The 25,298-nt window shown below is 33.4% G+C and overlaps 3 protein-coding genes and 1 non-coding gene across 4 annotated transcripts; 1 reads left to right on the top strand and 3 right to left on the bottom strand.

Annotated features, from left to right (window-relative positions):
- Window positions 1-423: 423 nt before the first annotated feature.
- Window positions 424-2,322, bottom strand: LOC114171125 (CURVATURE THYLAKOID 1D-like protein). Its single transcript, XM_028056341.2, has 5 exons — window positions 2,109-2,322; window positions 1,679-1,902; window positions 918-1,022; window positions 754-825; window positions 424-678 (listed from the first exon to the last, which is right to left on the bottom strand). The coding sequence occupies exons 1-5, from the start codon at window positions 2,230-2,232 to the stop codon at window positions 607-609; spliced, it is 597 nt and encodes a 198-aa protein (XP_027912142.1). The 5' UTR covers window positions 2,233-2,322; the 3' UTR covers window positions 424-606.
- Window positions 1,354-1,445, bottom strand: LOC114174786 (small nucleolar RNA snoR128). The gene has a single exon (XR_003602747.1). It is a non-coding gene; the product is annotated as a small nucleolar RNA snoR128 (small nucleolar RNA).
- A 3,436-nt stretch (window positions 2,323-5,758) lies between the features above and the next one.
- LOC114172121 (cyclin-D4-1-like) lies at window positions 5,759-8,212 on the top strand. The gene is made up of 6 exons (XM_028056799.2): window positions 5,759-6,319; window positions 6,779-6,865; window positions 6,963-7,061; window positions 7,152-7,353; window positions 7,450-7,571; window positions 7,700-8,212. The coding sequence occupies exons 1-6, from the start codon at window positions 6,026-6,028 to the stop codon at window positions 7,943-7,945; spliced, it is 1,050 nt and encodes a 349-aa protein (XP_027912600.1). The 5' UTR covers window positions 5,759-6,025; the 3' UTR covers window positions 7,946-8,212.
- Window positions 8,213-20,509: 12,297 nt separating this feature from the next.
- LOC114174179 (ATP-dependent 6-phosphofructokinase 5, chloroplastic-like) lies at window positions 20,510-24,912 on the bottom strand. The gene is made up of 13 exons (XM_085669646.1): window positions 24,427-24,912; window positions 23,854-23,944; window positions 23,180-23,253; window positions 22,848-22,959; window positions 22,563-22,658; window positions 22,340-22,441; window positions 22,185-22,259; window positions 21,900-22,040; window positions 21,688-21,804; window positions 21,495-21,599; window positions 21,329-21,409; window positions 21,078-21,206; window positions 20,510-20,972 (listed from the first exon to the last, which is right to left on the bottom strand). Exons 1-13 carry the CDS (start codon window positions 24,720-24,722, stop codon window positions 20,805-20,807), a joined length of 1,587 nt encoding a protein of 528 aa, XP_085525772.1. The 5' UTR covers window positions 24,723-24,912; the 3' UTR covers window positions 20,510-20,804.
- Window positions 24,913-25,298: the final 386 nt, after the last annotated feature.

Here is a 25,298-nt window from a genome sequence, read left to right as displayed (position 1 = left end):
ACGGATGCCTTTAAAGATGCCCTGTTTTTATGTTTACATTATTAAAAATTAGGTCGTGTTATTAAGATCACATTTTCAATTTTACAAAAGTACAATAATATTACGACCTTTCTAATTTATTTTCAAAAACTGCGTTAAAGGTGTAAAAAGAATTGGGAACAGAAAATATTGTCTGAAATGAGATAACCCTTCTGGAACAAGAATCACCATATAATTACTAAAAACATCAATAATTCATCTTTTGCCATCTTTCATTGCTATATATTAGTCCTCTTCAATAAATATATGGGGTTTATGATTCATCAAGAAAACAACATTTCAAGATTTTATTTAGTCATCTAGCTGAGGTGAAAAGGATTATGTCAACATAATCTATTTTATTTTAGAAGTCGATAAAGATAGAAAAAAAAATGGAAAAGGCAATTTGGCCATACGGTAAAAATACCTTGAATATGTGAAAACTGTTGCTGGGTATATTTTTAATTCTCAACCAACACTAATGGGAGGCTGCATATAGAGGAAAGGCTCACCAAGGGGCAGACTAATATCACATTCCCCTGACTAAACCAGAAGCAACTGTACAATCATGAAGTGGAAACACAAAAATCAATTATCTTCTGAACCAAAAACCTGCTCCTTTAGCTCCTCTATTTTAGTAGACAGTTCATCTCTACTTTGCTGCATGTTAACAAATTTAATTAATCTGGGCACAACCAAGATGCACATATCAATCAAACATAGTGAAATTAGTACCTTGAAAAGCAGATATCGGGAAGTGAACCATACTGTGTATGCAAGCCCAACAACTTCCAGCAACTTAGGGAACTGTGCAAAAATAATGAACAAAAAAATCAGCATTTGAAAGAGGTGGCTTTGGGTTTGTGAAAAAGTTCATATGAACATGGAATGGTACACACCAATGGGATAGAATCAATTGCACCAACAACTGCGGTTGTTAGCCACAGAGCCGTCAAGACACCACCTCCATACAAGACAATGGAACCAGTGTCATTTGTGTCAAGCTATTAAAGGCAAAACAGGAGGCCAGTTAGATATATAAACACATCAAATTACTTTAGTAAAGAAACCGAAGGAACCCACACATTGATCCTCATTTCAGACAACTAACAGTTCTTAAGTCGATATGTAATAGTACATTTGAGCCAAAAATACTGATCAAGCATATATATATATATATATATGAAACTGAATCTTAACAGCAGGAAAAACTCAACACCTAATTTTCTATAGGCTTTTGGCTTAAACACAGGCAGGAATGCACAGGAAAGGCTAAATCCATATACAATTTCAGAAAGAAAAAAAAGAAAAAAAAAACAAAGTAAACGTAAAGAGTTGCTCAGGTAACCGCTCAGACTCGACAAGATTGCCGAAATATCATCAAGCATTTTGTAAATGCCATCAATAAAGCTGGATCATCATAGCAACTCCATACTTGAAATGGAAACAAATCTAGTAAATAGAGAGGGAACATGTGCCCTGAACCCCAAAGTCATTATTCATACTATATAACACCATCAAATCAACCGACAACATAGCAACTCAGCATTTTTGAAATGCAAACAAAATATAAACAGGCATGAAAAAATAAAACATGCGTCTTGAACAACAAATTCACAGTTAAAACGTTTAATAGGAAAGGTGGTTAAAATGACCTTACATTGAACTTATCCAGGAAATCAAAAGACAAACTCGGTCCTTCTTCTGGTAACTCTTTTCTTGCGTCTTCGTTCACCGTTTCTTCCAACTCCTTTTTATCATCAGCTTTACCCTCTTCCAGGGTTATCACAACATCGCGTTTCTCATTGAAAAACTGACTTGACCCACCGGATATTTCTTCGGAAGGTGTAGCCCTTGGCAACAAATTTCTCAAGAAAATAGATCCTGTCATGTAATAAAATACAAACAAAAGTTACAAATATGCAGTTACAGTAGTAAAACACATCCACACTAATTGCTCAATAAAAGTTACACAGATAACGCCATACAACACACTAAAATTTTATCAGAAAAAATCAAAGAAAACACCAAAAAGACAAAACCGGTCTTGGTTCGGATTGAATAAGAGATTGAAAGGATAGAAAACGTACGAGAAAAAAGTGTGGCGGTGGGAGTGGTAAGGATTACTCTGCGAGAAAGAGAGGGCTTAGGGAGAGAATAGGAAGCGTTAGGAAGTTTCGAGAGAGGGATAGGCTGAACTGTACAAATACCCATTGCTGCTATTCTGATTTGAGGAATGCGGTGATATTGTAGGGATTCAGTGCTTCCTTTTTATACAAAGTGTTTCATCTAGGGTTTTCGTTTGTCCCTCTTTCCATTTTCTCTGTTTCTTTTTCTCTATTTTATTATTATTTTATCTAGTTACTTTTTTACTTCTTAAACTTTAGAATAATTACGATTTTAATCCTTCGAAATAAACAAAATATAATTCTAGCCATGATTTTGTTCTAGTATATCAGATTTAATACTTAGATACTAAAATTGTGAGAACCCAAATATATGTAGGGATAAAAAGAAAAATTTTGCTAAATTATTTTTTTGTTTTTGTCATGTCATTTTGATTCTTTAGTTATATTTTTCATTTTTTTTCTCAATTTAATTATGATTTTCTTAAGAAATTATTTAATCTAGTCATTTTCAGATACAATATTAAAATTAGTGTCACATGTTCATTTATGAATTTTTTAATTTTTTTATTTTAATTATAAATTTTTTACATATGTTATTTCACTTCAAAGTCTCAATTTAATCATTATATTTTTTATTAGTTTCAATTTAATTCGAATTTAAAAAAATAAAACAATATTGTCTTTCATAATTGAGACTCAAATTATTTTTTATACAAAAACTTATGTTAATATTCTTACTAAAATTAATATTTTTATTAAATATTTACAAATATATTTATAAATTAACTTTAAAATCTAAATGAAATATTCAAAATAACTCATATTGATGAATTGATAAAAAGTAGTTAAATCTTGATAATTATATTATTCAACTTACTTATAAATTTTAATTTGTTCATGTAGCTTTTATTGCATGATTTGTATTTGAAAACTAATGTAATAGTTACTATTAAAATTTAAAACTCAGATAACATTAATATGAAAGATAAAATTAAAATTATGAAATGTATACATAGGAAATCTTCTTTGTATATAAGTATATATAATAATATTATTAGCATGATTAGTATTATTAGTATTACTATATATTGTTCACTATTTTTATTACATTTTTTATAGTGTATATATTTTTTATTATTTGAAATTTTATTTTATCGATTATTATTTGTTTCAATATTAAAAATACAATTATTTATTTTTACTACCGTTTTATACTATATATGTATTTTTTAATTAAATATTTTCAATTGTAATAACTATTGCAAATTTATTTAATTTTAATATTTGTACTAGAGTTTATGTAATAGATATGTTTTTATTATTTATAGTTTTAATATTATTTTATAAGTCTATCAACATATATTGGACAACTATTTTCATTTACTGGTTAAATGAGTATAATAATATATATTTGTTGAATGTGTCTGTGCATTGATTAATTTAACAATATATTTTACATGAGTTTATTTATACATGTGTTATATGGGTGTATTAATTTACATTAAACAAGTTTTTTCATATACAATTAGACCGGTTTCTTAATGCAAATTACACTAGTATGTTTATTTACTGATTAGACGAGTCTTATAATATATATTACATAAGTTTGTAGACAAGTCTTAAACAAGTTCTGTAATTATAATTTTTTTTGCCAACCCTCATGCAAACACTCACCCAATCGGCCTTGGAGGCCAACATACTACATTACATCCCTTTAACCTAGATTGGTACCAAACACTTGAACCTCAACCTAATAACTATGAAGTGGTGGGTCCTAGCGACATTATTGTAATTACACATAAATACGTACTCGCTTAACCGAGAACATCGTCGGTCCCATGCACTATGGTTGACAAGTCAACGAGGCGATAAGGTTGAGATTGTAATATGCAAATTACTCCTTTTTTTTTTTAAATGTGGGTCAGGGTAGTGAACCTGCAGGCCCGCATAAATAACGTGGGGTGGGTCAGGGTAATGAACCCGTAGTGGCCTGACCCACAAAAGCTTGCAGTCGGCACGGGCTGACTGCGACTCACGCTGGTCAGTTTGCAAGTCCGCATAAAAAAAAACTTGCACTTGTGTATACTAGTTACTTTTTTTATGGACTTTTGCATTAATGTTCCAAATTCTGATATAACTGAAAAAGACAATTATTATGTACTTTTTAATGTGGTAAAATTTAAAGAATACATTGTGTATGTCATAGTACGAATATGAATATGATGAAAATGTTAAATTATCAATTTATCATCAAACTCCTCAAAATTTTTACTTAATTTTGTGAACTTCTTAAAGTTTTCAAATTTTTAAACATTGAAAGTTTTATCATAATAATTTAAAGAATAAATAAAAAAATATATAAAAATGCTGAACGAGGTGGGCCGGTCCACATTATGTGGGTCAAATGCGGACTGAGCCTAAATGGGTTGGATCGATCCACGTTACCAAATTATTACTTTTACACTAATATTTAAAAACCTTGGACATCAACAAATTATAATTTTTATCCAATTTTTTAAATATAAACCAATTTAATCCTAAAATTAATTATTCATTTGACTTTATACATACCTATATTTTTATATTTTACCTTGACAATATTTAATGACCACCTTTTCCGATTATGTATTTTTCATTAATAAAATTTAAATTCAAAATTTTATTTAAAGAACCAAATCTAATATCACCGAGAAAAACAATAGCTATGTAAAAATTACTTTATTTTTAAATGACAACAATGTCTAAGTTTAACTTATCTTTATTGTTTGAGTAATGAACAAACAAATTAATTTAAATTAATCACCTCGATCAGTTATGTTTTAAATATTTATCAGAAACCATTTTATTAAGGAATGACAATTAAAGCGTATTTATGTTTGTACGAAAATATGAAAAAAAGAAGAACAAAAGTTAGGAGGTAATTCATCTGTACTCCATTAATCGAGACTTTGATATAACCCAAGAAATATTATTTACCAAAACTGGAAAAAAAATTCTTTTATATTTTAAAAACCTTTTAAATAAACTTCTACGTGATAATAATAATTACAAAAATTGTTGATTTTGATTAAATTACATTGTTTTTTTTTTAATTCAGACAAAAAATGTTGATTTAAACATAACACAATTAAATAGGTTAATATAAAGCAGAATAAAATTCAGATTTATTAGTTATAAAATTTAAAAGATAGAATAAATATAAAAGAAAGTCAATTGTAATATATTCAAAGAGTTAAAATAGGCAATAAAAGTAAAAATTAAAACAGAGTATTATGTTTATTATTACATAAATCAAAGACTTTTAAAAGGTTCATGGAATGTAATAAAAACTCAATGAGTTAAAAGAAGTATTATGCTAAAAACATTTCAATCACAATTCTTTAGTAAACTATATAGACATATTAAATAATTCAAAATTTGAAAAAAAAACATTAAATCTAAAATAGATTATATACTTATGCCAAAAGATGGATCCACCATGTTTTGTGTTTCCCTCATTTTTGGTTTGGATGGTCTTTCTTCCATCTTGACAAAATTACACTCCTACTTGTTCTTGCACCCACCACCATAACCACATGACCAATGACCTATGACCATAACATAATTTTTTTTTTCCGTTGTTTTTGGGTTTTGGTATCCATGGACACCACCTATTCGATTGCCCCATCTCTCTTTTTCCCTAAAAGCACAACCCGCTTCCTACATAAAGCTGCTTCCTTTCCTCATTCTCCCATTCCACTCTTCACTCTATGCTCAACACTGTCACATGGGTTTTCCATCTCATTTCAAAATGCCCCACAGAGTTATTTTGTCCCCTTAGCCCCACCTACCCCTTTTGATGACGCTGCTTCTGTTCTAGCACAGCCGTTTTTGCATCAATGGCTCATAACTCAGAGAACAGTAGCACCTTCTTTGATCATGATTTTCAATGTGATGGAGCAGATGATTTTAGAATCTTGCATTCCTGGAACCACCGGAACCTTGACTCTGGATATGAAGATGGTGGTGGATCGGAGGAATTAGCATGTACTCTGCCCCAGAGTGAGGAAACTGTAAGGGCTATGGTGGCGAGAGAGAGGGAGCATTTTCCGAGGGTCGATTACTTGCAGAGGCTGAGGACTGGGAAGTTGGAATTGGGTGTTAGGAGGGATGCACTTGATTGGATTTGGAAGGTAATGGTTTCAAGTTTGCTTTTTCATTCGATGAGCATCACAAATAAACCATTTAATTAGCTTTCTTTAATTGTTTGTTAGATTTGTGTGGATTTTTTCTCTGGTGGGTTGGGTGTTTTTAATGGGATTTAAGTCATATATGAAACCAGTTTTAATGCAATGTTGGCTCATCGAGTCTCAATTGGCTTCTGTCACTAAAAAAAAAAAGAAATGGTGAATGGTTTTGCCTTTAACTTTGAATCTTCAAGTTGTTAAGGAAGTACCTAGTTGCGATTGCCAATTCTTATTAAGTAGTTGAAGTTCTTAAGTTGATGCTAGTTTTTCCTTCCTTTTAGGTTTGAGTTCTGTTTCATACTGTTTGAAACTGTGTGATGAATGTGGCAAATCACAATCTTTTTTTATTTAACCGGGTTAATTGTGTTAGTGACTGGTTTTTTCTTTTTATAACGTGATCAACAGGCTCATGCTTATTTTGGCCTTGGACCCTTGAGTTTTTGTTTGGCTGTGAACTACTTGGATCGCTTCCTATCGGTTTTTGACTTACCGGTAAGATCAAATTGCCTGAAAGTTTATGTTTGTGTTTTACTAGGTTTATTTTAGTTACCTAATTGGTGTTTTTGGTCTCTTTTCTTGGTATGTATAGAAAGGTGTAAGTTGGACTGTGCAATTGTTAGCTGTAGCGTGCTTGTCAATTGCAGCTAAAATGGACGAGATCCGAGTGCCTCAATCTGTAGATTTACAGGTATATAGTAGAATCTTGCAATCTTGTTTTAAATATGATTTCTTATGTGTATTACCCTCTAATTTTCACATCAATATTGATAATGAGCAGGTTGGGGAACCAAAGTTTGTGTTTGAAGCTAAAACCATTCAAAAAATGGAACTACTGGTATTAAGCAAGTTGAGATGGAAAATGTGTGCATTAACTCCTTATTCCTTCATAGAATACTTCCTTAGCAAGCTCACTTGTGAGAAGCACCCAACAAAATCATCCATTGCAATATCAGTGCAGCTCATCCTCCGTATAATCAGTGGTATTCTCATTACTCTTTGAATATTTGGTCCTTCTCTGCTCTGTTTTCGTTGAGATGTAGCGAGTTTGAAGAGTGCTTTTCGGGAAACAATTGTAGGTATCGACTTCTTGGAATTCCGGCCTTCTGAAATTGCTGCTGCGGTGGCAATTTCTGTTTTAGGAGAATCACAGGCGAAAGATATCGATAAGTCCATTGCCGAGCTCTTTATAGTAGAGAAGGTGAGGTTGTTGTTCCCAAATAGAGCATGTAGGGATGAGTTTACCTTTATCTTGTTGAATTGATGATGGTGCTTAAATCTTAGTGAACGGTTCTGACTTGTGTTATGCAATTTCCTTTCATTTTGCAGGATAGAGTTCTAAAGTGTGTTGAATTGATAAGAGATTTGTCCTTGAACAGTGTTGCTGGCAGTGTAGGAACCAAGGTGCCACAAAGTCCTATGGGGGTGATGGATGCTGCTGGATGCTTAAGTTACAAGAGTGATGAATTAACAGTTGGATCATGTTTAAATTCTTCAGAAGATAGCCCAAGTCCAAACACTAAGAGTAGTAAAGCAGAAGGACCTTGTAATGAACCTCCGAGTGATGAAATGTGAATTTTGTTCCTTCACCAAAGTTCATTTTGTTTGGTTTGTCTTGGGATTCCTTGGAAACATTCTCAACGAGAGTGTGCTTTGGATTAATAAGATGTGAATTTAAGTGGTTCCGTGGGTAGGTGTTAACAGTTTTGGTTTATAGTCAGATTACTTGATGAACAGCTACAAAAACTTAGGATGTGGAGGTGAGAGCTATAATTATTGTTCATGTGAAATGTTCCTAACTTCTCATTTTGGAAGAGAATTAATACATAAAGTAATTTTTTATGGATTGTTTATGAATTTGGTAGGAAAAACACAAATAGACATATTGTAATTTAAGCAAAAGGAAATGTCACCTACTGCCTGAAAACAATCCAATATTTAGAAAGAACTAAAATTTTTCTTAACAAGGTTGATAAGAAGCAAGAATTAACTAGACCAACGTCAATGCTTTGTTTTGTCCTTCTCAGTGTCTTCGATTGCGACCAAATCTACACATGAAACATAAAATTCTTCTGTGCTGAATTATGATGGAAGGCCTACCCTTGCTAACGCTTCTATGTTTTTAGTCACTGACCAGTCAACATGCAAGTATATATATTGGGTTGGATAACTTCACGACCGACCAAAAAAAAACTCACATCTGTTGGGACACGACTGACAAAACAACACGAAAAGGATATAAGGGCACTTCCCTAGATTCGGGAAAGTTATACTCATTCAGAAAATTTAGTTAATATATATATATATATATATATATATATATATATATATATATATATATATATATATATATATATATATAAGGTTAAAATACTCCGTTGGTTCTCGTTTTGGTTCAAAAATTTCAAATTGGTCCTCGTATTTTAATTGGTCTCAATTTCATCCTAGTTTTTGTAATTCAATATTAAATCAGGGTAATCACTAACAGTATTAAATTTTTTAACGTTAACTTGGTTTTGATTTTCTGACGTGGCGTTTATTATTTTTCAGAATGGCACAGTGACTGCATGGATTGAATTAAAAATAACATAGTGCTTGAAAAACCCTAAATGTTGTAATTAGGAAATTAGGGATTGGATTGAGAAAATCAGTGTGAGGCGTGAATTGCGAACCCCATGTGCGTGGACGAAGGTGAAGTAGGACCACATTTTTCTTCAACTACATTTTCACTGCACCATGAAAAAAAAGTTGCAGCCAACAACTTCTTCACTTCCACCCTATCAAACGAAACAAAAAACCCCCAATTGCAAAATTAGGTTTTCCAAAATCAAAATACAAAAACAACATACACAAAAAACAGAACTAAATTCATTTCCATATCTCATATCTTGAACTTTGGGCATCTCCAAAATTTTCTCCCTTGTTCTTAGCAGTTCTCATGATTGCCTTCTCACCGCAATAGCAAAGAGGTGCGAAATCGAACCTCCTCCCCACACCCCCATGAGAAGAAACGGTAGAATTTGTGCAGGACGAGGACGAGCAAGAATGAGAGGGAGACATTACCGGTGCAGGATGAGCAAAACAGAGGAGACCACAAACCTTCCGCACCCTCTTTCAAATTCAAACACTTACCCTCTCCCAATATTACCTTCTTAAAAGAGAAGACAACAATGGTTGTTTAAGGTGCCAACCACAACTCATTGACACGTAAGATTGAACATTACAGCCACATCATCACATATAAACGCCGTTTGCCAACAGTTAACGATTGCCCTGATTTAATACTGAATTACAAAAACGAGGACGAAATTGAGACCAATTAAAATAGAGGACCAATTTGAGATTTCTGAACCAAAACGAGGACCAATGGAGTATTTTAACCTATATATAAAGGCTTAAAGCTCACTTCTAATATAGTATCAGAAGTTAGAGTTTATCCTAACAAGTTTTTTTGGACATTCTGTTCTATCCGATATCGGACTGCTAACAGACCATCCACTAATTTCTAATTTCACGCATAAGATGAATATTCCTCGATGTGAGGAGGTATGTTGAAAGTTCCACATCAACTACATAAGAACAATTCACAAATATATAAATGAATTATATATGCTTTAAGAAAATATAGTAACTTTATGACATAAGTGTTCGATTTCTTTCGATTATATTAATTATTTTATTATATATTTCTTTATCCTCTTACTTTCTGTAAAGAGTGTACAAGTACAATTCTTTTATATTTTAAATGCTGACTGACTAGTTAAACGCTTTTGCTAATCTTAAAAGACGTCATTTCTTTGCAATTTGTATACGATAGAAATATACATAAAAACAATAATGTAAAAGAGGCATACATTTAAAATAAAGTACTATATACAATACAACGTTAAAAGTTAGAATGTATTAACTCTTCATCAGCAATGTATTCTGCCTTTTGCAATATTTTCCCCCTTTTCTGCAATCATTTCACTACTTTCCCGACAAAATAAATTATAATCTCGATATAATTATATCAGTCTCAAAGAAATCATTCATCTTCAACAAAAAGTTGCAGAGAAGAAGAGGACAAATCGATGTTATTTGGCAATTACGCTTAATCCTTTCAGTTTTATAATTCTCTGCAGAAGAAAAGTAGGAACACATGTAATCTCACAATTGTCACAAAATTATTTATTGATATACATGAATTAATTAATTATTCTTTGATATTAATTTTAATATTGATTTCAAAGGCACATCTACAATGTATTAACATAGGTGGTTCATGGTGATCTGCAAGGTTGTAATCAACACTCTACTTTCTCTTGTCACCAGAAAGGATTTTTGAAAGTGTTATTTTTTTCTTTGGTGATTTGGCTATGATTAATTTATCAATGTTTCAAATTTAAAAACGATGAAAGAGGTATATGAATTTGGTTGGGATCTTGATCATCGGCTCCAATAGAAAGAGCAATTTGAAGATCCACACTCATGCACTGCTATAGAAAACAAAAAACTCAAGGATAAAAAAATACAAAACCCAGAAATTGACTTACGAAGGGATAAACTTTACCAAACTTCGCAATGGCATCGTCATCGTTGATTTACATAATGTGGTGGCGAAGAAGAAGTTGATGGTGGAAGACGCATGCGGTGAGGATGTCTAATAGTGGTGGAAGATATGGGTGATCATGAATTGAAATTTTAATATCTAATCCATATCTATTTTGGATCCAAATAATTAGATTAAATTTTCGATCAAAAACAATTTTTTCAGAAAAAGTAGATTAGATTTTTTAAAAATCTAGATCCAAATATTTAGATCAAGTTCAAAATCCAAAATCCATTTTTCATAAAATAAATTCAAAATAAAATTTTTAAAACTTGTGTCCATAAGGCTGACACCATAGAATTTGACAGATTTTTTGTCGAGGCCAACGATGCCAAATTTCAGCATGGGATGAACTTGGATGACTTTCGAATGAATTTCGGTCGGAGAGAACGTGACCAAATTTGGGCCAAGGTCGACTTGACAAAATTTAGTCGAGATCAACTTGACTGGATTCAACTAAATTTCGGTCATGGCCGATTTTACCTAATACGACCAAATTTTGGCCAGAGTCGACTTGGCCAAATATGGCCACATTTGGGTCAGGGTCTGATCAGTCAAATTTCGGTCAGGGTTGACTCCACTAAATTTGTCGGCCGAGACCAACTTGACTGAACATCACCAATTTTTGATCATAGCCGACTAAGTTGAATATAGTCAAATTTCGTTCGGGACTTAATCGACCGAATACGGCTAAATTTGGGCTAGTGCCGACTCGACCAAATTTTGGTCATGACCAACTCGACTAAATTTGGCCAAATTTAGGTCAGGACTGACTTGCCTAAATATGACCAAATTTCGGTCGCGATCGACTCTGCTGAATACGACCAAATTCAGGCCAAGACCAACTCAGTCAAATTTTGGTTGAGACCAACACGACCAAATTTTGACCGGAGCCGACTCGACTGAATTCGGCCGAATTTCGATCGTGGCCAACTCAGTTGAATACGACCAAATTTCAATCGTGACTGACTCATTTGAATACGGTCAAATTTCATCATAGGCCGTCTCAGCCGAATACGACCAAATTTGGGCCAGGGCCAACTCGGTCAAATCTCAATCGGGGCCAACTTGATTGAATTCGACCGAATTTTGGTTGGAGCCAACTAGGCTAAATACAGCCAAATTTTGGTCGCGGTTGTCTCGGCCGAATACGATCAAATTTTGTCTAGGTCGACTCAGCCCAATGTAGTCAAATTTGGGTCGGGGTGAACTCAACCGAATACTTCCAAATTTTGTTCAGGACCAGCTGGGTCTAATTTCGATCGGGACCGACTTAACAGAATTTGCCCTAATTCAGCCAAATTTTGTATAAGATCACGCCAACTCAATCAAATATGACTAAATTTGGGTTAGTCAGTCTCAACCTTTAGCCTAACCTAACCAAAAATATAAACTGAAAATTTGGATTGGATACTTTGGATTATCCATTTTGAAAATCTAGATTTAGAGTATGGATATACAATCCATAAAATATATAAAATGTAAATCAGATTGATATCTAAATCCAATAAAACAGATTGGATTTTTAATAAAATGAATATTAAATTGATTGGATTATAGCAAAAATGGATTGGATCATGGAAATTAGATTTTTTGCCCATCCTTAGTTTAATTTTTCAGATCATCCTCTACATCCTTCCGCTCATTTAAGAGTTCAATAAATATAAATTATTGTTGTTATCCTCATAATTTTTATTTTTATGTGTTAAATAAACATTAATTATTACTTTTACCCTCATATTTTTATTCTTTCAATTTTATATGTATTTAATCTCTTTTTATTAATACATTTTTTTACAAGAGTATAATTTAAATTTGTTAGTACAAATTTATGGATACATTAACAATTCTTTTATTAAACTTCTAAGATTTTCAATTAAATTGTAAGCTTTAAAGTTTATGAATATAAATTTCAAGGTTTAGTGTTTACGGGGGTCTCACGTCGCACGTCGCACGTCTCTCACGTCCCACGTCCCACGTTACATGTCCCACGTTCCACGTCTAACGTCTCTCATCCACGTTGCACGTCGCACGTCTCTCACGTTCCACGTCACACGTTACACGTCCCACATTCCACGTGACACGTCCCACGTCTCATGTCCTACGTCTCACATCTCACGTCTCTCGTCCCATGTCTCACGCCCACATCTCATGTCCCATGTATCACGTCCCACGTCACACGTGTCACATCCCACGTCTCATGTCTCACGTCTCACGTCTTTTGTCTCATGTCGCACGTCTCACGTCCCACGTCCCACATCCCACGTCTCACGTCCCACGTCTCACGTCTTTCGTCTCACGTTGCACGTTTCACGTCTCACGTTTCACGTTTCATGTCTCACGTTTCACATTTCACATCTCTCGTCTCACGTTCCATGTTCCACATCTCACATCTAACGTTCCATGTTCTATATCTGACGTCCCACGTCTCACATTCCACGTCTCATGTCTCGCGTCCCACGTTCCATGTCCCACGTCACACGTCTCATGTCTCACGCCCCACGTCCCACGTTCCACGTTCCACGTCCCACGTCCCACGTCCCACGTCTCACGTTTCACGTCTCACGTCTCACGTCTCACGTCTCACGTCTCATGTCTCACGTCACACGTCGCACGTCACACGTCGCACGTCACACGTCGCATGTCTCACGTCTCACGTCCCACGTCCCACGTCACATGTCCCACGTCCCACGTCCCACGTCCCACATTCCACGTCTCACGTCACACGTCGCACGTCTCATGTCACACGTCGCACATCTCACGTTTCACATCCCAAGTTCCACGTCCCACGTCCCATGTCCCACGTCCCACGTCCCATGTCTCACGTCTCACATTTCACATCTCTCGTCCCACATTTCACGTATCACGTCTCACATCCCACGTCCCACATTTCATATCTCACGTTTCACGTTTCACGTTTCACGTCTATCGTCTCACGTCTCACGTTTCACGTGTCTCGTCTCACGTCTTTCGTCGCACGTCCTACGTCGCACGTCCCACGTCTTACGTCGCACGTCCTACGTCGCACGTCCCACGTCTCACGTCCCATGTGTCACGTCTCACGTTCCATGTCCCACGGCTCACATCTTACATCTTATGTCTCACGTCTCACGTTTCATGTCCCACGTCATCTCACGTGTCACGTTCCACGTCCTACTTCTCACGTCTCACGTCCTACGTCTCATATCTCACGTCGCACGTCCCACATCCCACGTATCACGTCCACATCTCACCTTCCACGTCCCACATAGCACGTCTCACGTCCCACGTCGCAGTATCACATTATTGCACTGAAATACTTGATTCTTAATCATGGTGCTTTGGTTTACTGGTTGCAGTATAACTAAGGTTCTTCTTTGCTTTTTATCCTTCTTCTGATAATAGCTTTTTATTGATCGAAAGAAGGAAGAGAAATGACATTATTTAACTAGAAATAGAAGCTAACCTTATACAACAATAGTAATTTGAAGCTTTTGCAAATGTCTTCTATCATTACATTAATGATGTTAAAAAAGTGTTTAAATGTTGGCAGACAATATTTTTTTATTGGTTTTCTGTTTGTTCTGACATTCAATATGCGAAGAGACGTGTCACAAAATTTTAATAATGGGTGGGCAAAAAATCCATTTTTTATAATCCAATCTATTTTTTCTATGATCTAATCCATTTAATATCTATTTTATTAAAAATTTAATCTATTTAAAATCCATTTTATTGGATATGGATATCAATATGATATATATATTATATATTTTATGAATTGGATATCGATTCTCTAAATCTAGATTTTCAAAATGGATAATCCAAAATATCCAATCCAAATTTTCAGTTTATATTTTTGGTTAGGTTAGGCTAAAAATTGAGACCGACTAGTTCAAATTTAGTCGTATTTGATTGAGTTGGCGTGATCCTATACAAAATTTGGCAAAGTTTTGTCAAGTCGATCTCGATTGAAATTTGGCCCAACTGGTCCTGGACAAAATTTGGAAGTATTCGGTTGAGTTCACCCTGACCCAAATTTGACTACATTGGGCTGAGTCGACTTAGACAAAATTTGACCGTATTCGGCTGAGACAACCACGACCAAAATTTGGTTGTATTCAGCCTAGTTGGCTCCAGTCAAAGTTTGGTCGAACTCAATCAAGTTTCGATTGAGATTTGGCCGAGTCGGCCCTGACCCAAATTTGGTCGTATTTGGATGAGACAGCTTAGGGTGAAATTTGGCCGTATTCAAATGAGTCGATCATGATCGAAATTTGGTCGTATTCAACTGAGTCAGCCACGACCGAAATTCGGTCAAATTCAGTCGAGTCGACCCTGGTCAAAATTCGGTCATGTTGGCCTCGACCAAAATTTGACCGAGTTGGTCCTGATCTGAATTTGGTCGTATTCGACAGAGTGGATCGCGACCGAATTTGGTCGTATTTAGGCGAGTCGGTCCTAACCTAAATTTGGCCAAATTCAGTCGAGTTGGTCATGACCAAAATTTGGTCAAGTCGGAACTTGCCCAAATTTAGCCGTATTTGGTCGACTAAGTCCCGAACAAAATTTGACTATATTCAACTTAGTCGACTGTAATAAAAAATTGGCCATATTCAGTCAAGTCGGTCCCGACTGATGAATTTAATGGAGTCAAACCTGACCGAAATTTGACTGATCAGGCCCTGACCCAAAGGTGGCCATATTTGGTCAAGTCGACTCTGGCCAAAATTTGGTCGTATTAGGAAAAATTGACCCTAGCCAAAATTCAGTCGAATCCAGTCAAGTCGATCTTGCCTGAAATTTTGTCGAGTCGACCTTAGCCCAAATTTGGTCACGTCGTCCGCGACCGAAATTCGTTCGAATGTCATCCAAGTTCATCCCATGCTGAAATTTGGCCTCGTTGGCCTCGACAAAAAATCTGCCAAATTCTATGGTGTCAGCCCTATCGAAAATCTAATCCACATCCATTTTGGATCCAAATAATGGATGTGGATCCAAATTTGTGTCCATAAGGCTGACACCAAAGAATTTGATAGATTTGGCCGAATACTTCCAAATTTTGTCCAGGACCAACTGGGTCAAATCTCGATCGGGACCGACTTGACAGAATTTGGCCTAATTCGGCCAAATTTTGTATAGGGTCACGCCAACTCAATCAAATACGACTAAATTTGGGCTAGTCCGTCTCAACCTTTAGCCTAACCTAACAAAAAATATAAAGTGAAAATTTGGATTGGATATTTTGGATTATCCATTTTGAAAATTTAGATTTCGAGAATGAATATCCAATCCATAAAATATATAAAATGTAAATTAGATTGATATCTAGATCCAATAAAATGGATTTTAAATGGATTGGATTTTTAATAGAATGGATATTAAATGGATTGGATCATAGAAAAAATGGATTGAATCATAAAAATTGGATTTTTGCCCACCCTTAATGGAAGGTTAGAGAGAAAAGACTCAAAATTAATAAATAAATTGTATTTAAATTAATATTAATAATATTTATTTTCAGGATATATAATTAATTTTTAAAATATTTGTTAAATAAAATAATTGTTAAAAATAAATTTTGTTTAGAATAACAGTTGAGGATAAACTATTTATAAAATAATTATTTTTAAATAATAAGTAAAATTAAAAAATAAAATATATATACAAAAGAGGTTGTTAAAATAACTGTTAAAGATAAAAGAAGTTTTTTTTTTTTAATTTCGGGGTCCATTTAAATTCAAATTTGTAAAAATGGATTTGTTTGCAAAATATGGTCAAATCGTCATATGGTGGATGTCGATATTACAGGTGAAGTCGTCCTCTACCATGCCAGTTTCTTTTTTTTTTTGTTCAAAAAGTGAAATCGTACTGTAAGAAATCGGTTTCTATTCACTTCAAAGACGAAGTCTCTTTATAAATGACAATTTCACTTTTAATCGTTTTTAAGTTAAGTTTTATATTTGTTTGACTTTACAAATTTAGTATTTCTTTTAATCCCACTAATTATTTCTATATAGGTTAAATCTCACGTATATATCTTATGAGATTTTCAAAATTATACTTTTCTGTATTTTATTAAACGATACTTTTTATTTGATAGTTACTGGACTAACTAAAACACAAATAAAATACACCTAAACATATAGACAAATATTTAAAAAAAAAAACTAAATAATATATATTTTAAAAAAACAAATACAAAACTAAACGTTAAAAAAAAAAAAACTAAAAAGTGAAGTCGTCATGTACAAGGATGACTTCACTTTTAAAGTAAATAGAAATCGGCCTCCTGCGACATGATTTCACTTTTTTGAAAGAAAAAAAGAAACTAGCACGGAAGAGGACGACTTTACCTATAATCTCGTCCTCCACCATAACGACTTGACCCTATTTTATAAAAAAAAAAATCAACTAACCCATTTTTACAAATTTGAGTTTAAATAGAACCTGATACAAATAAAAATGACAAAGGATATTTTTAGAATAAAAGTTAAAGATAAACTATTTATAAAAAAATTAATTTTTAAAATAATAATTAAGGATACAATTAAAAAATGATATGTGAACACATCTTTATATATTGTTACAGATAATTTTTTATTATTAAATAATTTTTTATTATAAGTAATTATATTAAATTATAAAATAATTATTAAAAAGATAAAATAGTAAAATAATTATTCTAAAACTTATAAAATAATTAAATTTGTATTAACGATTATTTGAAGATAATAATGAAAATATAATTATTTTAGTTATTGGAATAAAAATGTGTACATAAAAAAGACATATTTATATATAAATATATTATATGTTTTGGAAATTGGATTCCATCATAGTTTTATCATATATTTCAAAAGACAGAATTAAGAAAAATATTTAAACCGTTTTAAACCTTAAATCTTCGATTACTAAACGACACATTAAAATATGGAAAATTATTTTTTTTAACGACAAATAATTTTATTTAAATGGAGCATTAGAAATATTTTAAACCATGTGAAAAAGAAATTCAATGTATTAAAAGTATTGGACTTTAACACTAGCATCCAAAGAAATTCAATATTGCATATCACATCCAATCCCATCATTGAGGAGACTTTACACAACACTTTAAAATTACACAAATAAAATTTGATCTCTTTATTCTTGTCATATCAGACAACCTAACAACCTATCACTATTCTCTCTTTTATCTTTAGATGTATATTAAGTGTTGTTGAATCTTTTTGAGTGTGTATATGAATATTTTCCAACACATAATGTATACTAACTTGTGATCGAGTGATTATGTAAATAAAACTTGTGAGTGAATGGTAGAATATATAAATTTACTGGTCCTTTTTCTCAGCTATGAAATTGAAATAATTAGCAAGAGAAAAGAGAGTAAAAATAGAAGGACTTTACTAAGTTGTAATGAGAATCATTCTCTTTCGATCTCTCTGTGCATGTCAGTTTCTGGTCCATATCTGTGTTTCACCCGCTCCATGCATGTGTATTTCTGTGCAGTGTTAGGTGGTAGTAGGGACCCAATATGGTCAATGCCACTGTCATTCTGATCAAATTTGCATCATTTGAAGTTTCATCAAACGTGAATATGAATAAGCTATGATGGTAAAGAATAGACTAGTAAAACTCCAAATACTCTAAAAGCTTCATCAGACACATGCATAAAAAGAATCAAAGTTTTGGGATCATTTTTTGAATCTCTTGTTTTGAAATATGTTGAGGGATGGGGAATTACTGGTTGTTATGGCACGCGGAATCTAGCATTGGGTGAAATTGGTTAAATTAAAATATTGAGTGCTTTGACTTTTCAAAAGGCATAAAAGAAGGAACAATTTTCGGGGTTAGGTCCAATAAAGAAGAATAAAGAAAAAGAAAAGGTGGATGAAGTATGAATCAGTGTATAAAAGATCATTGTTCAGTAGGGCTGACCTGGTTTGATTCCCCCTTTGCCAGAAAAAAAAGTGCTTTTAATTTAACTTCTTTGCAACATTTATGTTTCTGATACGGAGCAGTATAAGAGAGGGTATATATTCCTACACTTTTATCTTTGACTTTGACTGAAACACTGTATTATTTTGGTATAGTATTCTGATTCCATTATTATTTAGTAGGAGTGGTAACGGACCGGCATGACCTTTTAGGGCCCGTCTGTATAAGACCCGCACAACGCGGGCTGATCCATCCTGCTTCATATATTTTATGTGGGTTGAAAACACTGACTCATTTTGCATACCATTTGGCTTGAGGGTCCGTGAGTTGGCCTGTTTTTATTTTTATTTTTTTTTAAATTTTTATGATAAAACTTTCAATATGTTTAAAAATTGAGAAACTTTAAGAAGTTCACAAAATTAAGTAAAGACTTTGGAGAATTACATGATAAATTGATAATTCAACATTTTCATCATATTCATACTATGACATACACAATGTATTCTTTAAATTTTCGCGCATTAAAAATTACATAATACTTGTCTTTTCCAGTTATACAAGAATTTGAAATGTTAATGCAAGAATCCATAAAAGAAGTAATTAATATACACAAATGTAAATTTATTTATTTTTTAAAAATTTTATGCGAGCTTGCGAGTCAGTCCACGCGAGCCTATGCAAATCTGTCCCGCATTTTTTTCATGGGCCTGCAGACTGACCCGACAGACCAGGCCCTAATTGCCACCCCTATTATTTAGCAATTCTACGAAGGAAATATAGTTTTATAAGGCTACAAAAACATTAACATTGCTCATTTTTTTTAATATTGTTAAAAGAAGGAGATGCCTTAGTTTTTTGGCCCCACAGAGCAGTGGTATATTTTTGGTAAGCACCCATAAAAATGTTCTTTACTAGGAGGAGTTAATGTTTAGTTTAAAGTTACTTCTCATCGTCCTTCATGAAAAGTTTATTATACTTCTCATCACTCTTGTTACTTTAAGCAAACAAATGTTTATGACTGACTAAAAATTATCAAAGTAAATGTTTTCTCTTCTAAATAAAGAAAAACTTTTTTTTTTCTTTTTAACATTATATAATATAATCCCATTAGGAAGGATTTTTGGAACATAGTATCGATTCAAGAATTTGAGAAATTTAGAACAAACTTAAAACATGAAGTTTTTTACTTTAATTTTTTTTTTGAATTTTTTTTACGTAAAATAAAAAAACTCTTTATGTGACACTAAAATTATTAATATTATTCTATAATATATATATATATATATATATATTTTAAAAAGAATCTAAATTTTTTAAATAATTAAAAATATTAATTGGTTTATTATTTCTCCCAAACGAAATTTGAATTATGTTATGCAAATAAATTTTTAAAAATTGAAATGAGAATAATTCAAAGTTAATATACCTAAAGAGTCTTCAAAACTATAAAATTAACGTTCACATATTTTAATCATGTTACTCTGTAAATGATGTTTACTTAGGTTTTTATCATTTATAAAATGTAATCATATTTATAATTAATCAAATATAAAAATAATTACATTAACATACCCGTACTGCAAAGTTTTAACAAATGTTTACTCCTTCGAATGATACGAATGAACAGAGACTGCTATACTCACTGAATTCCATTATTGGCATGTCTTGAAACACATTGAATAAACTTCCACTAGGAATGTTCTTAGAATACTCTATACTTACAACAAATGGTGAAAAATGAAGCAAACAATGCTTTGGTCATTCCTCTCAAATTTCGTTTTGAATGCAGATGAAAGAAGAACTATGAATTTGCAATGCTGTACAATGAAACAATTTGAATGAAGAAAACGACATCCTCAGTATTATTTCCGCTTACGATGATGATGTTGGGTTTTTGAAGCTGTCATTCTATGGAAGCTTGAATCAAATGAAATCGGGTTGGCCCGTTGCAGTCAAGCATCGATGCCACATTCGACTGTTAGAGTCCACTAACTTGGGAAGAGCTATCACTTCGGGAATGGGAAAATAAGCGTAGTGCGTGTTACACGTTCCTACTGTGATGCCACTATATCCAGCAAATGCACCATGAACCTGCAATACAAAATCTCTTAATCAATATCAAGTGAAAAGTGTAACTACCTATGAGAACCATTAGATATATGTGCAAGAAGAAGATAGAGAAAGAGAGGAACTAACAGCATTTTGTGCAAGTACAGTGCAGAAAATTCCATCAGAAGCATTTGCTCTGCATGCACGGATCATATATGTGGGATCGATATATTTCACGTCTGCATGAACACCAATTTCCTTGAAGTGTTTTTTCGTCTGAAATAAAACGGTTGTTAGATTTTCTTTTCTTTGACATTTACTTCATTTGAAACACAAAGAAACAAGACCTATTTAGATTGTTGCAATCATCATAAACAAACAAGGAATGAATAACATACCTCTTGTTGGATATATACACCAATGTCTCGAAATACAGTATTGCCAGAAGCATCGGTAGCATTAGTTTTTCGAAGCAAGTTCTGCATCAAGAAGATGTATAAAACTCTGTGTCAGAATGTAGAAATCTTCAAACAAATAAATTGCAAAAACAATTTCTTAAGTGACCTGTCCAGCTCCCTCTGCCACACATACTACAGCAGATCCCTTTGTTTCTATAAGGTACTTGAGATAACTCAAAACTCCACGAGGTCCATGTATGTTGAAAGGAACCTTTGAATCGAAGCAAGAATTTGCATCAGTGTATGTAAATATGTATATGACAAGAAAGAGTGTTCTGACAAGTTTTTAACACACATACCTCAGGAATCAGACATATGTCAATCTGTCCACTGGCTAAGGAAGCATGCATTGCTATGAATCCACTGTCACGACCCATCAATTTCACAATACCAATTCCATGATATGCACTATGTGCCTGATCAAATGAGTCAAGTGTAAATATCCTAATCTTCAAATTGAAAACTTTTACTAATTTAGTCAAATTGACTCAAATCAGAGTATGTTGTTCACCTCAATGTATGCTGAATTTATTGCTCTTTGTGCTTCTTCAACCGCAGTATCGAAGCCAAAAGTTTTGTCCATCAGTAGAATATCATTGTCTATAGTTTTAGGCACTCCAATTATAGACACCTTAAGCCTTCTTTTGCGGCACTGAAAAAAATTCTCTAGACACTCAGGACAAGCTTAATGTACAGTTTAATGTTAACATTGAGTAATCAGAAAAGAAAATCACATAAATCACAACATGGTCCAACTGAATGTGATCAATTAATACACAGATAAAGGATTACAAACCTCATTGTGAATTGCATTTGCACCAGCATGTGTTCCATTTCCACCCAACACAAAGAGCATGGTGATCCCTCTTTCCTGAAATTCATAACATTCACATCAAACAAATCACAGTATAATCTGAAACCATCAATTTTATGAATAGAATAATAGACCACCTCCAAACTGTCCACAATTTCACTGACTCCAGGTCCTCCACGTGAAACACCTAATAGGCTTCCACCTGAAAGATGAATGTTCTGAACCACTCTTCTTGACAGCTACAAATGAAATCCCAATACAGTAATAAACAGTCATTAGCAAGAAGGAAAGTTCAATAGAATAGTTGAATCAAAAATATATATAGACCAAAACTCAATAAGGAAGGAAGCAGGAGATTACTGGAACTTCTGTCAGCTCTTGGTCCGAAAATCCACGATAACCATAAGGAATACCCACAATCTTTGTTACACCATATATTTCGAGTGTGATCACAATCTGCAGCACATCCATTATTGAATCAAACATTGGGAAACAAATTAATGACCATAATTTTAGTTCTAAACCGAAATGTCAGTAAAATGAATGCATTAAAATGTTACATTTTTCTAATTTGTTGCCTTAACTTTATGAGAACTAGCAAAGATTTGATAGTATACGAGAGTCATTTTGATATTACACACATACCTGTCTGATGACATCATTAAGACCAGGGCAGAGCCCTCCACAAGTAACAATTGCGGCCTTTACTTCTTCTGGTTTAAAGTATATCTTTCCCCGAGGTCCAGCTCGATGAACCCTAAAAAAGGATTTCACAACATGTTACCAAATAGGGTAATCGTAGGAAAAAAGTTACATACATTAAGAGGACTAGAAAGAAAGAGTTAACTATTTGATATCTCTATATAATAGGAACTATTATCACAAGTTTCAGGAACATCTTTCTCAATCTCACTCTCTCACTGTCAAATAAAAAAAGGCAATGAGACAAGGAAGCTCCATTGCTAAAAAATACGTACCATTGTTCAACCCAATTACAATCAGGATCAATGCACTCCGCGCCAGCAGATGTAGGTGATGAATAGCGTATTGTCTGAGGGATCAAAACAAACGGAAATTAACATTCAGAACTGCCAACACTTGAATCATAAACTTTATAGAATAAGATCATCACTTAAATAACTCTCACAAGCATTTCCCTGTCCTTAAATTATATTTACAGTTTACAAACCAATGCAAGAATTAGTGAAAAATGCAAAAAAAAAACTGTTTTCTCTAAAGAGAAAAATGTAATGTTTTAACGACAGGGAGACAGCTATTCAACCAACTAACCAAGCACCACATTCCAACCTAAGGAGTCAATTCATATTGGTAATTTGGTAGTAACAATTTCCCACCAAGAGAACTAGTGTGATTCAAAATCAGTGAAGGCAACAATGAAAGTCCAAATACGATGACTACAGAAAAAGATATAATAATGACAACAAAGTTAATCAGAATTTGATGACACGTGTGTGGTTTCAAATTGCGGACTGCATCTCCTGATGCAGCTGCAACCATAACCACATTTGCGGCTACAACCGTAATTTGAAACATGAATGCAATAAAAGATCCACGCAAAATCAGGAAACTATGAACAGTAATAATAACATCTATCAGTTAAACACATTAAAGAAGTACGAAGGAGACACACCTTAAGAAGCACTCTGTCATTGTCATTTATATATCCATGCCAATTCTCATCCAAAGGATAATTGCCCGGAAAGTCATTAGTCCTGGGAGTTCTGCCACATTCATAGACATCACCAATACACAAAGAAAAGAATTGGAGTTAAATAAAACACATCTAAACAAACAAAGAAATCTTAAAACGTAACTTTTTAGATGCTTTTATTATTGTTGTCCAATCAGAATTGTAGTTTTACCTCAATAATGTTTACTGACTTTAAATGCATTGCTGTTTTACAATAATTATCAAATATCAATAATTCTTCTTAGGATTTCAATTAGGTGAATTATCTATGTCAAACTCCAATTCTAATAAAAAAAAAAGAAAACAATACTTTTACCCCCGATAAACCTATATTATCAATACCAAGATTCTGATAAGAGATCAGGAGTTTTTATGTCAATGACCGAATTGAATGTTGCATTATTTTAATTACGTGAAACTCTGACTCTGACTCTGCATTATTTTATGTTAATGAAGTGATATGACAGACTAAATTGCGCCTGAAGCAGAAGCAGAGAGAAAAGAGAAACGAACCTCGAATTGGGACAGAACGTGGAGGGCATAGAAGGAGCATCGGGGAAGATATCAGTGACATGGGGGAGTCTGAAACGGTCTTCAAAATCGTTCTGAAACTTCGTATTCCAATCAGGGTCGCTGAAATCAATTTCGGCGGTGGACTTGGAATTGCAGCTTTGACTCTTAACCGTAGCGACTCTGGTAGGTACCGCCATTGTCATGAAGCGAGGATTGGAGTGAGAAAAACGACGGCAATAACGGTTAGAAGGGGCTACGCCATGAAGAGTGATCACGTGCGACATGGAAGCCATCATAAAAGAGTCTGTGGAGATCGAATTTCAAAAGTCTTTGTTATTGTTGTTGTGGAATGTGTTGTGACTGGAATGAGATGATGTGAAAGAAAGAAGAGACAACCTTTGCAGTTCTTTTGTTCTACTGTGCCGGCTCCTGCTGTTGTGTATCGCAGAATGTTCAACCTCGGAAGGAAGCGGAGAGTTTCTTGGTTCCTTTCTAATGTTCTTTAATTTTCAAGCTATACTGCATGTGCCTTTATATATATTTTTCGCAGTCAACTAATATGTCTTCAAATCACATCACAATATATTAGATTTCAGATATAAATAAAATAAAATGTGTTAAAAGATAATAGCAATCAAGATTGATAAAAAAAATATATATTAGAAGATATACCGAGTTAAAGAACTAACCAAAATATTCCAGCAATTAAAAAGATAAATTAAAAAGTTAGGATTTGGTTACTTTCCAACACTCTACAGATAATAAAATAAAATATCAGCGGTTCTTTGATTACGAAATTCATAATTCTAATTATATATATATATATATATATATATATACTTTTATTATAATTATTATATATAAAATATCAA

This window comes from Vigna unguiculata, chromosome 2 (genome assembly GCF_037176805.1).
Source record: "Vigna unguiculata cultivar grain cowpea cultivar isolate G323 ecotype 2 chromosome 2, ASM3717680v1, whole genome shotgun sequence".
In the NCBI taxonomy this organism is placed as follows: domain Eukaryota; kingdom Viridiplantae; phylum Streptophyta; class Magnoliopsida; order Fabales; family Fabaceae; genus Vigna; species Vigna unguiculata.
The sequence above is the reverse complement of the archived record's forward strand: the minus strand, read 5'-3'. Positions and strand labels throughout refer to the sequence as shown.